Source organism: Drosophila melanogaster, chromosome 2L (assembly GCF_000001215.4).
Source record: "Drosophila melanogaster chromosome 2L".
Lineage (NCBI taxonomy): Eukaryota > Metazoa > Arthropoda > Insecta > Diptera > Drosophilidae > Drosophila > Drosophila melanogaster.
In genome coordinates, this window is record NT_033779.5 from 1,421,306 (window position 1) to 1,434,958 (window position 13,653).

Consider the following 13,653-nt stretch of genomic DNA (forward strand, 5'->3'; position numbering starts at 1 on the left):
CTTGGACACTGTCCCAATATCTAGACGCCTCTGCGCGCTAATGAATTTCGAAATCAATTGAATGGCCAGCTAGACGATATTGTATTAATTTATCAAAGTGCATATCCGAAAGGGCTTTCCTCTATAAATCGCTGCCTAATTTCCCAGCGTTTGTTAAATAATCAATAACTTTTCCTCCAGGTAGAGTTCTTCGGACGAGTGTGAAGTCAGTTCATTAATGCCGGTGCTCAGAAAATACAGATACAGATACATTCGACGGGCAGAGAAGTGTAAAATAAAGGTGTGTATCTTTCCTATAAAGGAACTATGCGTGCATTTAGGAGCGGGCAGGTGTGGATTCCCTTTCCCCCTCCACTTCCCCTTTTCAGAGTGCAACACAATGTGCATTGTCTCTGCGAGAAAGAAAGGTCAAAGTGCGTACGGCGTATGTGAGTTTGTTGCCTTCTCAAGTCCCTCGTTTCTTCGATTCTCCGATCCCGACTCTCGAATCCCGATTCCCACTGCCGCTCACCTTTTATAGAGGCGAAGAATCCAGGTAGAGGAAAGAGAGAATTCGTGGCAGGTAAACCATATTTCAAATGCTGATAATTGGCCAATTTACAGCCAGGGCGAGTTGCTCTGCTTGAAAGGCGAGATATCTGAGCCCGGTTGCCACGCTTCATTAGCACTCAAGTGAAGTTGGGCAACGCTGCAAGTATATACGATAATATATAATATATAGATACCTTATGTCCTTTACCTTACCAAAGTAAATCCAATGTGCTAACTATCCGATGGATTCAAGCATGGATTTTTGATCTATGCCCGCAACACCCAAAATATTTACTCCTTAAGCTGGCCCGATTAAACCTGCCAACCCATGACCTTACCAAAACAGAGGGCCAAGAAGTTTGGCAACACTGGACTGCACTCTGAGTTATCTAGGCTGAAATGTTGACACTGCCTTTGTCATGTTTGGGCCTCTCGCCCTCTCTTTCCAACCGGCTCGTCCCTCTCTGTCACACAGTCTACTGACTGACTGTTTGTCTGTCATGTCGGTTGGTTTAAGCCTTGTTAATGGCATGTAAGTTGCGTCTCAATTGCGGATTTGCGAGCTTCCAAACGAAATGAAATGACATTTTGATTGTCAAGCCAAAGCTGAAAAAGATGAGAGGAAGGCGAAACTCACGAAACTTATAAATGCACTTTAATGTACGTGTTTAAGTTTATTGGAAGGATGCGCTGCCTTCTTTTCATTTCTCGGGCCATTTGTGCGCTCAAAAGTAAACAAATTACGTATACGTGCACACTCAAGATAATTGAAATTAGCGACTGTGACAGCATGATTACCTTCCCCAACATCTCCAGGGATCCGCCCATCCACAAATCCCGTGGACAAACAACACACGAGCGAGGATGAGGATGCGGGGACTCAGATACGAAATACGTCCGAAAGATACAGATACACACGCACCACGTATCCGAAGACGCCGAACGCCCACTCGAGTGCCAAACCCCTATTGAGTGGGTTTTTTGGACAGGCCACGAGTGTGGATGCTTCTGCCTTCCCATTTCCCATGCTATACACTCGAAAAAATTACACATGTCGAACAGAAATGTCCAATCATTTACTCAATAAGAATCACCAGAACTAAGGAATATTCGATTCCAAAATGGCTGTCAGTTTTTTATAACATTGGGACCTGCTGTAAAAGTATCGTGATCTATTTTTTGTTTTGCTCAGTGTACCAATACGATTGAGCCTCCCCGAAAACAGAAAACTGAAAGCCCAACCCAGAACGCATTGAGATTGCGTCTGAAGTTTGTACAATTGCTGGATATATGATAATGAGCAGGAAATGAGTTGAGTGTGAAATTTATGGGCAGGAGTGCTGTTCTATGATTTCCACAATGACTTATGATCGTAATTAAAAACTTTTCCGAGAGTGTCAATAAAATATTACGCCTTTTAGGAGGTGGCTTGTGGGCAGGGTAAGTCCATGCCTTTAACACATCATCTATCACAAACACACTCTCTAATCCCGATGGTCCCAAAAATATTCGTGAAAATGCAGCAGCTTCCACATAAAATGGTAATCCCATTAGCATAAACTAAATGCAACAAATGAAATTAAAAGTCAATAAAAGTTTAACTAGCTCGAACAATAAAAATCAGCGACTGTATTCTGTTGGCTGTAAAATAAATCAAATGACAAAAAAACACAAATGTTTGCAAAATAATAACTTTTGAGTAAATTATAGGGATTTGGCGAGCATAATTTTTATTTTTTATATTTAATTACCAAATTGAACAAGTAAATTCGGCGTATTGTATTGTATTATATTTCATCGGTAGCAACTGAAAATAAATAATTTTAATGGGCTGTATTTAGTATATCGACTTGCTTTCATTAAGTTAGTAGTATAATTTTATTTTATACTTTGAAATAATTAAACCAACAAACTTCCAAATAAACGACCCCGACTACCCTATATTATACGTAATTAGAGCACATTTATTTGCAAATGCTTTGTTGAATTTGCATTCGCTTTAATTTTCGTTCGAAATGAATTAGGATTTCGATGTGCAGGCGGTGATAGCTGCTTATTAACATTTGTTGCTTTTATGGCTTTTAATTAATATTTTCAGTAGTTTGCCGCCGAAAAGACCACCAGGCGAGACGGCAATAGCGAAGAAAGAGACAGCGATGGCGATAACTCTTCATGCATTCAGTCGTGCATTCAGCTTTTTGTTTGAGTGGGCGGGAGTATTTCATTTGAATGGTTTATTTGTGTGGCGCTTTTTCAGTTTGGGGAACAGTTTCGTAATCAAGATAATCATAGAGTGGATTCATTAAAATCGAAATATGAGCAGCAACAAAAACAAAAAGCCAGCGACGCTTTTGAAGCTGCTGGCGGTCCCTCCGAAAACCCAACGATCCAACAATCCAACAATCTAACAATCCAAAAGTCCCAAACCCCCGACGTTTTTCAATGTGTGGCAAATAGTTTTGTAGATTTCTATCGAAAAAAATGTTTGTTGTTTTTCGGTTTCCATTTTAGTTGTTTTCTGGTAGCAGAAAATAAACAGCAGGCGACCACCGCCTATGGGCATAATTAATTACATATTTCAATTGTGCGACACTGGGGGATTACGAAATGTTCAAATTGTCATTTGTTTGTTTAATGCTTGCCCTTTTCATATGAGGAGCGTTTCATTTCGATATTTTCGAGTACCATTGAATTGCGATTGAAAGTTCATCGGGCTTTAGCCGTGGCTAATCCGAAAACAAGCCCCGGATCCTCGGATCCCCTCATCTAATCACTTAATACCGCCAATAACCCATTGTTAGCCATCCAGACGGCCAGTCAATTTAAGAACCATCTATCATTAAATAATTTGTTAAATTTCTGCCAAACTAACAGCGCCACGAAGACCCTCGGGAACCGCAGTTTGGCCTCTTCTTCGTTCTTTTTCACTTTTAATTAGCTGTGCAGCCGATAAAAATGCGCTGAAAATGAAGCGGATCGGCTCCGCCAACAACAAATCCAAAGGCATTCGCTCCGGGACGGCGAAGGGGAATCAGATATAGATATGTGAAGCGGGATCCCATCGGCCAGTCGGCTGGAGATTCACACGCAAGCTTCTTGGAGAAAGGGGATCGTTGAGGGGCTTGGAGAGGAGCGAAAATAGAATTACAGTGATCACTGAAACAAAGTTATTTATACACATTGAATTTGATGGAATTGCTCTTGAAATCCATGCTGTGAGTCTATAGCTAGCCTTCTGAACATTTGTCCGTATAACTTATATATCGTTTTTGAGCAACTCCATAAGAACGAGATTCGTTTTAGCCAACAACCACTGTACCCATCCGGGAAAAAGGGACAGATTTTAGCAGTGCCGTTGGCAATGGCAAAGGCGCTGGCGAAATGATCGCGTCTGAATGGTTAGTACGTGATCGGTTCATAAAACTAAAAGCAGCCATAAACTGATAATTTGAGAATTTATAAAAAAAAGCGGAGATGCAGACATCGGGGTCTTATGGGTTTCGGGCGATTGATCGACTTGAGTAGCCCAAACACAGACAGGAAGCACCGACCATCATTGATTTTAATGATATTGACGATAACGATGATGGTGATGATGATAATGATGATGGTGATCCCTATTTTTTCTTGGAAGGATTGCTCATAATCTCTCATCTAAGACACCTACTTTTTAGAAAAACAAAAATTACTATCGCAATCAATTAAGTAGGTAAAACTTAAATAATTAATATTACACTTTTATCTTACTGCTTGAATAAGTTAAGACCCCCTAAAAAACGTTTGTCTTTTACGACGGATGAAAATCCTCGTGAGGCGAAAATACCTTACAGAAAGCTGTAAACTGCCAAAGTTTGTTGACTAATCCCCTTGTGGCCCAAAGAATGTGTTTCGAATTTCATTGCCAGGCTTGATCCGTGATCCCTGTTTATGTTCCAGTTAGCCGAGTGGGTTTCATGATTAAGTTTTAGTGCGTTTTCGTTTCGAGGCGATCCATTGTGCCAACTCTTTCGACACGAGAACTCAGCTCACTGATTGCCGGGCTGTTGCTTCTGGCAGATCGTAAAACGCTCAGTTTTCCCCGCCCAAGTTTAATGATCGTCGGAGCTAATTAAAATATTTAGCTGGGGACGGTGCAGCGGAACTGGGCGGGCTGCACACACAAATGAAATTCGTGTTAATTTTTTTACGGCCTCGATTTGCAATTTGCCATAATTAAGCATTAGCCATTGTGGTGTGTCATAAATCGGGAACGGAAAAGTAGAGTGAGGCGTTGCAGGTTTAGAACGAATCTTATCTGCAGGTCAAGAGCGTCGGCGACCCAAGATGCCTATAAAAATTGAAAATTACCAACGCAACGAGATAGAGTCACAGCTACAGATGCACATACAGGTACAGATACAGATACACATTCTGTTACAGGGTTGAGGGCATCTCGAATCGCAGCCATGAATGAAATGCGTACTGAATGAAATGGGTCTGGTCTGGGAAACAGACTCCCCAGAGCCAAATCCAGAACTCGAACTCGACTCATCGCCATGGCAAATTCGAGCTAAAAGACACAAAAAACAATGTTCTTCTTCCCCCATTATGATTATTATAGTTTTTGTTCAGCTGTGTGACAATGTCGGATTCGATTCCCGTGTCTTTCGCTCGCATTTCAATCGTCGGATGAACGCAGCACCGATCCGAATCCGAATCAGGGTTCTGCTGTCGCAGAGGCGTCGATAAAACCGCAGGGGGTCATACATTTTTCGAGCTTCTTGCGTTTTGTTTGCCTGGAAATATCAATTGAAGTAGCCGCCGGCAGTCCGGCCAAAGTTATCGCCAAAAAATAAAGAATGTTCCTCGGGGAGATACAAGTTCTGTTTCTTCCTGCAATATAACTTTTATTTTTGTTTTTAGTCACTGCAACCCTTTTCTCTTGTCTCTCTCGTTGTTTTTTCATACTGGGAATGTGTCATGTAAGATAGGAATTATCGTCGGTGGGTATTTTCGAAGGGGTAATGACATGACAACTTCAACTAAAGAAGAATGAGCCTTGGAATCACAGTCACACCACCATAATAAATTATTTTTATGTCGTGTACATTTAACCAATCTAGTGGTTTTTTCAAACTTCAGGTCCCTCCAATTCATAAAAAATATTTAATATTTGTATTTAGTTACAGGTAATGTGTGCGTCTACCCTTTCTCGAAATACGCATCTTCTCGCTGCTATCGCACACGATTTAGTGTCGTCTTTGTTGCTTATCTGCGGCTGTTTTCTTCCAGCAGAAGACGCGTCTTCGGCCCGATCCACCTCTCCGGTATCCCCGTCTCGTTCTCCGATTAGCCCCCTCTGTCGCACTTGGAAGACGTCTGGGGAGCGTGTGTCATCGCAGTTAAGTGGCGCGGCAAAGAGTTAATCTCGTCGATAATTATAATTTATGGCTCGCTGTGGGTTCACCTTCTTCAAAAATACTGCAACTTAGCGTGGATGCAGTTCACTTCTTCAGTTATTTCCTTTATTTATTTCAGTTTGTTTTGTTGCTTCTCTTTGGGGCTACAGTGCTCCATCATAATCTCAATTTTAATTGGAGTTTCGGCATAAAGGAAAATCAACGCATTGAGTTGTTTTCCTTATTTTTACTTTTCGCTGCCGTCAAACTGACAATATTTATGATTCAGATTGCTCATTGTAATTGATCATTGTCTGTGGCGATCATAAACCATGGGCCCCACTGTACTGCTGCGTTTATGGCGCGCCCAATTATGTCAATCACAGTTAGGGGCTACTACACTTTTCCGTTGACCACATTTCACTCGTGGCCGGAACACCTCCCCCCACACTCACCTACATAGATACCGGAGCTCCATTGTATCTATATCGTAATTTATCAAATTGATAAGGCCGGGAGGCGATGTCTGGAGGTGGAATGATCAATGGGGTGCCCTGTGATCGCAGCTAGTCCTTAATCTCGGCCACATTAACTCAATTTGCGTGATAAATAATAAGCGCGGCTCAGCATTCGAGCAAATCGTCTGCTCACTCTGCTCAGCCACAATCATAATTTATCAGTGGCCCATCGCACAGTGGGACGAAAGTGGCGCAAACAATGTCTATAACTGGGTATTATGTATATGAACAATAGTGATTCCCCTAACCATCTGTCTTATTTATATGTTACTTAGATTTGCATTTAACAAACTATTTTCAAATTTAATTTTTGTGGAATTAGAGGGCATACCACAGTGAACTCAAAGCCTGGTCAGAACGAATCTATTTAAAGACCCACTCTGAGCGGCAACCACCTCCCGTTTAACTCGCCCACCTCCATTCCGATTCGGAATTCCCATCCACTTCCACCTCGACCCCAACATCAACCCCAACCGAAGTCTCCACCTCCTCCCGAGTGCGAACAGGCCCAGAGCACTTAATCATGCGAGTCTTGTTGCAGATTAACTCATTACTTAACACTTTTCCACCGCCGAAGAAACTGACGGATGTTGATGAGCATAATTGTGTGGCCACAGTGTAAATCGGAAAGGCCAGCTAAACTGGCGAGATGAAGACGACAACACCTACAAATCAGCAAGGCCTCAGATACACTGAACAAAAATTTAAATGAAATTTTAAGAAAATATTGAGCTATGTTTCTTGACTTTTTAAGTCTTTTCTTTCTTGACCTTTTTAATCAAATAAAATTAGAAACGCACAATAGTTCTTAAATCCGTATCACAAGATAATATCTTGAATATACAAATATTTCTTGTAGTGATATCCCCTGTGGGGCGTGCCCATCGACATCGATTTGGACTGTTTCGTGCGCTGGGGAAAATGTTTCAAAATTGATGTTCACCTTCTGCCATGTTTGCCAACCCTCCTTGGAAGTCGGGGGACTCCTCCTAATGACTCGGAATATGTTTTGCCGTATTCGTAGCATTAACATTCCTTCGCAGCCGAAAATGTCTTCAGAACATATAGTGGATGTTGCGCAAACAGGCTTAAGTAGAACTCATCCGAGTAAGTAGCTCATGGATGTCACTGGAAACTGTTGTGCTGATGGCTTTCTGGGATTGGCATGGCTTCGAGTGCATCGGCGGTTAATTATACTTACAAAGATTTTGTGTGGCATATTCGGAATTAAAATTAATGATCTCCGATGAAAATCAAGCGACAAGATTCATTTGCATAAGGAAGTCAATTGGGGGAAATTGACAAGAAGGAAGTGTGGAGATGATTGGGAGATTGGAAGGGAAGCAGGCAAATTCCATGAAATGTATTATTTCTTCAGAAAACTTGTGAGTAAATAAACAATAACTTAACAAGTGCACTCCCACTTCAAAATCATTGTGAATTCCTTCCCAATCAATTAACTTTTCGGTAATAGAGCCATAACGAAATTGTTATTCAGCACCATAGGTTTCCTACAGTTCTTAACAATTAAAACTATTGAAAGCCCAAAAATTTGTTATAATTATTTATTGCACCTTATTTTTCAACAAATTTATTCTGGGCAAACGAGGCTCCCTGGAATATTTTCATATATTATTTATTGAATTCATAACTCAGGCGAGTTTCCATTTCACCAGCAGGATTTATGTGATTTCTAGGCAAATTTACAAGCATTAATTGAACAAAACTCTCACGCACACGCATCGGGCCATATAAAATGCGGCTGACAGACGTCAGAATGGAGAAATGCGTAGATAACTACTGAGGAATCAAAGCGAACCACTCCCGAAAATCCCACTCCACCGATGGAGTATTTCATTTCATTTGTTTTACCGATTTTTCCGGCATGGCCTGCATATTGTCTGCCGTCCGGAGAGCCATAACCAATTATTTACCAACACTCTCGTGTCCTCGAACATCCTGGACAATCGGAAATGCAGTCGAGAATGCGAGTGCAACCCTCTGTCGCAGTTTCCATGGCCATTGCCGTAATTACAGACATTTTTGCCACAATTGTGCTACAAATTTAATGGTCTCTCTCTACCTGGATTGCGTATGCAAAGGGCAAATTTATGGCTCTGTGAAATCTTTTTCCGATTTTGTGGTTTTGTCCGACTCGGTGATCATTCAAGCAAACGATTCCGATCTTTCCCACTCTCCATCTTCCATCCCAGTCGACAATAATCCCCCGGATAAACTTGGTCTATATGGTAAACGAGAAGATTGAAGAACTTTGGCCAGAAAAGCGCTCAGCGTTTGTAATCCTTTAATGGCCAACTATAAATGCACAAAGCACAAAGCTTAGGGGCCAACTGATAAATTTCCCTCATTACTTCCTCTCTATGCTTAATCCATTGTGTTTTCCGATGACTAAGAACTCCCATTTGTTGTGGCAGCCAAATAGGGAACAAAAATAAATCCATGTATTATTGGGCGATATATTCACCTAATATTAAGACTCAGGTTTATATGGAGTTTATCCAGCACTTTCATAGCATTCAGATATCCAACAATTATTAAAAGAAATACTCTTATGATGTTTGCATTTTGTTCTAATACTTACTTGCCTTCCCACTCATCATCCCAAGGCATTGTTTAACCTATTTCCCATATTCCGTGTGGCTTTTTGTTCGATAAGCCATCACCGCATCTGTAAGATGCGCTGAAGAGTATCTTTTCTTGTTGACTTGCTAATGAAAGCAAATGCATATGATTAATTACAAGGGAGTCTCCGCCTGTGACAGCAACAACAAATGAGCATTTTTATGTTGTCTCAACCCCTCAACTTTCCTGACTTCCCCGATTTTCTCGACTCTGCCGCCTTTTTAAAAATAACATCAAAGCAAACAAAGGCCAGTGAAAATATGAACTGCAAACTGCAGCGATTTGGGCAGGCACAACTCGCAGCAGGGAAAAATCGGGAAGTGGCGAGTGGAAAACCCAAGACTCAGATGAAAATCTTGGCGACAGTTGAGCAGTCGAACAGTTGTTGTTGTTGTTCCGCTTGTTGTTCCTGTTATTATTGCCTTTGGGGAGACCGTCTCATTGGCATGGGCCAACTTCTTCCAGCCACATCTCGGCTGGTCCTCCTCGTCCGCGTCTCCATCTTCATTTCCATCTGACGAGTGTCTGGCTGACAGGCGACTCCGCGTTTGACGTTTGACAGTCGACACTGGCCAGGAAACCTCAGGGGAAGTGCCAAGGGGCAGGGAAATTCAGGCGATGGTAACGTGATACTCGAATTGATTAAACATTTTCAAAAATGTCTCGAAAAGTACCAGCTAATTGTGTTAAAAATTCCAAAAGTAAAAAGTACAGATTAGATCCGTCACAATGTGTTCTTATTAGTACCAAGTATATATGCAATATGTATAATATGTAATTAGATATAGATGTTTAGTTGATCATCTAAATTCGAATTGCATTTTTGGGCGGCCCATTGATCACCTATCCACCCTATCCCGTGGAAATGCCAATCAATCTGCGGCGTGAGTCACGCTGCCATTCCCATTTCCAAACAGACGACACTTTGCATCCTCTTCAAATTTTCCTTTTTTATTCAGCGGCTGCCAAATTCCGATGGCGAGATGTCGGGAGATGCGATGGTGAGTTGGTGAGATGGCAGCATGCAAATTGCGAATGGCGAGTTGCAAGTTGCAAGTTGCAAGGGGGCCAACGCACAAATCGAGTTGTCGTAAAATTAGCACTTAATGCTTTAATTAATTACTGAGACGTGCGATGCGGGAATCGAGCCGAAGTTGTCCCCATGTCCGTTGATTGTTGTTGGATGTTGGTTGTTCGTTGTTGTGTGCGCGGCATTTAATGCATTTCGCATTTATTTATGGCCATTGGATGCGCGTAACTCAGCGATTCCCCACCGTTCCCCTTCCGCACGATGCCTCATGTTCGGCCACGTCAAGTGTCAGGCCATTTCACCAGAAAGCCAGAAAGGCAGAAAGCCATGCGAATCCGTATCCGAAAATACAAAAGACGAAAATATACCCGCACTGCGAAATATATTCATTGGGCATCTCGCGCAAATATTTCACACTTTCACAAAAGGGCAACCTCACTTCTGCCACCTCATTCTTTCGATTTGCGATGTTTGCCTTTATGAATGGATTGTGTTTTCTGGGATCACAGAGTACACAAAAGATATTGCGGTTTGCAGTTTTGCATGTCTTCTTATCTGGTGACTTGAACAAGCTGCAATTTGGCTAACTGAAGGGATTGCAATGACCCACATTTCTGGTGGTACATTGTTTTGCCAAAGAAAGTCGAAGGAATTCAGCTGAATATATATATATATTTCTTATGTATAAAACTAAAAGAACTTAAGTTACTAAGAAGTTCTTTCAACAGCTGAGAATGTGTTAATTTGAATCGATCAATTAAAGGGCGATTCAGGCTGACCATCCTTTGATGGAAAACGCATCTCATATCGCCTATCGGCTCAATTGTCACATGATTAATGCCAACGTGAGATATAATATACCTTTGTGAGCCATGACCACGCCCCTTCTGGCCGTGACTTAATGAATAGTCGCCCGAATGAATGAATGAGACGAATGATGGATGAATTGATAAAGGCAAATGGCGAAATTGTGTATTTGTTGGTGGCCATTGTGCGGTCCACTCATCTGCGATATGGAAAGCAGGTTCGGCCTTATCTTAGCCCGTCTTGACCCCGACTTATTGTCAACATATTGTTACTGAGGCTGTGCGGATGCCTCGGATGTGATTCATTCATTTGCCACAGTAATGCCCTCGAAAACACAATTTATCTGGCTTGGGGGATTTAGACATTGGCAGGGGTTCTCGGCCAGACAGTGAGATACTGAGATACAGAGATACAACCGCATCGGCATCCGCACCCACCGAAAATCCTTTCGGCCACTTGACTCATTAGGCGCGTATTGATACCGGACCCACTGCATCATCATCATCGACGGGTATCATCCTTCTCACCGGACGGTTGGATCTTCTGGTGTTTGCATGATTTGCATTAATTTGGCAAATGTTGTCGATACCGGACGCCGACGATAAGCGCTGACATGACCAGATCCATTTGGTCATTAATTAGCCCACAGCTTTCCATTCCTCCGTCTTCCTCCTCTGGGTTTCTGGTGTTCTGCTACTCTGGCCCACATGAAAGCCATGACATTGCATAATAAATTACCAATTCATTTCGGATTTCGCACGTTCTTCGGCTGCGGCTGCCGTTTCCCCTGTTTTGGTTACACATTCGATCTGCTTCCACAAAATCGGGAAAAAACTGACACAGAAATCCGTTAAAGGTATGCCACTCAACAAGTAAAAGGCTTTCCAGCGATGTTCTATTAAAAATGCATCAATTAATGGCTATTTAGGTTGGCAACCATGTGTGGAAAAATAAAATAAATACCCATTTTTAGCAAACACAGTTGCATATCCTTCTAATGTGACATTAGTTTCAGTTAATGCAACTTTGTTCACGGAGTTCAATCAATAATGCATTTAAAGTATAACAGTCTGTTACTTTGTGAATATAGTTTAATAATAGATCAATTACAGATGCTACTTATTCACATATTTCCCAGTTTAATGATGTTAATTAAATAAAAGTTGCCTAATTAACAACGGTGAGGGTGACGCTTCCATTCAAATTTCCATAAAAAACATTATTTTCCCACCCACAAAAAACGAACTTTCCGCTGGCAATGAATATAAACGATCTGATCTGACTGGAGCAATGAAAAAACCGCTGCCCAATCGAATAAAACAAATTGTGATTCATTAGAATACCAGGAGGAAGTGGTCGCCGACTATGTCAAGTTAATCGGGGCACAGAATATACATAAAATGAAGCCACAAGAAATGAAATTTTCGCTAATTAAAGTTAATATTGACAAATGATGGGGCGTTGGCGAATGGACAATGCCAAGATGTCATGTGGAGCCCACTATTTCGCCCTCTTTCCCTGTTCCAGAACCGACATCCACTCGCCGATGCGCCAAGTGTTGAGAGATCTATGGGCTCGGATGCAGGGGAGAGTTGGGGATTATGCACCGGGAGAAAAGGAGGCAGTTCACTGTGATTCACAACATGTGCTTAAGGTATAGGTTCAGCTGGCTATGTTTCTATTCCATATGGCATTGCATATTGGTTTGCATAACAGTCCTTACACACAGGCTTCGATTTACTTGCGATTACGATTACGATTTTCTCTCAGTGTATGTTGGGAGGGACGCTCGTGTCGCTGTTGCCGCCTCCGCTGTCGCCGGCGAATGCTGAACGTCGAATCATGTCGATGTCGCTCGCGTTCAGATGCGAACGTAAATGATGCATGTTTAATTGCCCGCGCATAAATTAAATTTTTGGACACTGGGAGCGAGTGGGTGAGACCAGTGCCTGTACCACATTTGCATTGTTTATGGCCATCGGGGGGAGTTCGGGGGTCCCATTCCCAGTTCCTACAGCAAGTTGATGTGCGCAATCAGTTGCTTGGCGCAGATCTGGCGGGCTTTATAATCTGACACACCAAGGCTTTGGCGGCAACATCACTAATTTTGGAAGTTTCGTACGCACAGTTCACACTGGAAGTTCTTTGGATTCAATAAAACATTGAAATGGAATGTACAAACCATTTGCTTAAGTAACTCACACGTCTCATTGCGGGTCGATGATAAAAATAGTTCTAAGCTTAAGTAGCGTTCATATTTCAAGCTAGAAGTGCAAATCAATGAACTTACAAACTCATTTTACATTTTAAAAATATTTTCCAACAAGTCGAATGATCGATAATGCAACGTAATGCAACCCAAAGATGCTATTAAGCCTTTCAGCACGTCATCATAAATTTCACATATTCGTGCTGATGTTTCTGCCCCCCCAAAAGGCAGATGCAAGGCAGAATGTGTTTTTAATTGTTTGCTTTATTATTTTGCCAAATTAGCACGTCGTTCGGCGGATGAAAAGCGGGGGGAAAATGCCTAGAGTTGCACTTCAAAGGCCCTTCCTCTGGGGCTGAGCCAGGCTAATGGGCCGCTAAGGGCGATCGGTCTGGCTAGATATGTGGCATAAATCATAAGATAGGAATTCCCGCAAAGTAAAAACCATTTTCACTCCGCAGCGAATGCAAATAGAAACGAAGTTTTCCGAAATGTAAAAGAAAACATTTTTGGGAAGCGCGCCAAGCAACCAAGTGG

The 13,653-nt window shown here is 42.0% G+C and overlaps 1 protein-coding gene across 2 annotated transcripts; it reads left to right on the plus strand.

Annotated features, from left to right (window-relative positions):
- The first annotated feature begins 7,168 nt into the window (after nucleotides 1-7,168).
- On the plus strand, nucleotides 7,169-7,854 carry CG43401 (uncharacterized protein). Of its 2 annotated transcripts, none has more exons than NM_001298633.1 (1): nucleotides 7,169-7,854. In NM_001298633.1, the coding sequence occupies exon 1, from the start codon at nucleotides 7,363-7,365 to the stop codon at nucleotides 7,540-7,542; it is 180 nt and encodes a 59-aa protein (NP_001285562.1). In that variant the 5' UTR covers nucleotides 7,169-7,362; the 3' UTR covers nucleotides 7,543-7,854. The 2 variants fall into 2 exon arrangements, with proteins under 2 accessions (NP_001285562.1, NP_001245837.1); NM_001258908.2 differs by having other exon boundaries at nucleotides 7,169-7,676.
- The last annotated feature ends 5,799 nt before the right edge of the window (nucleotides 7,855-13,653 follow it).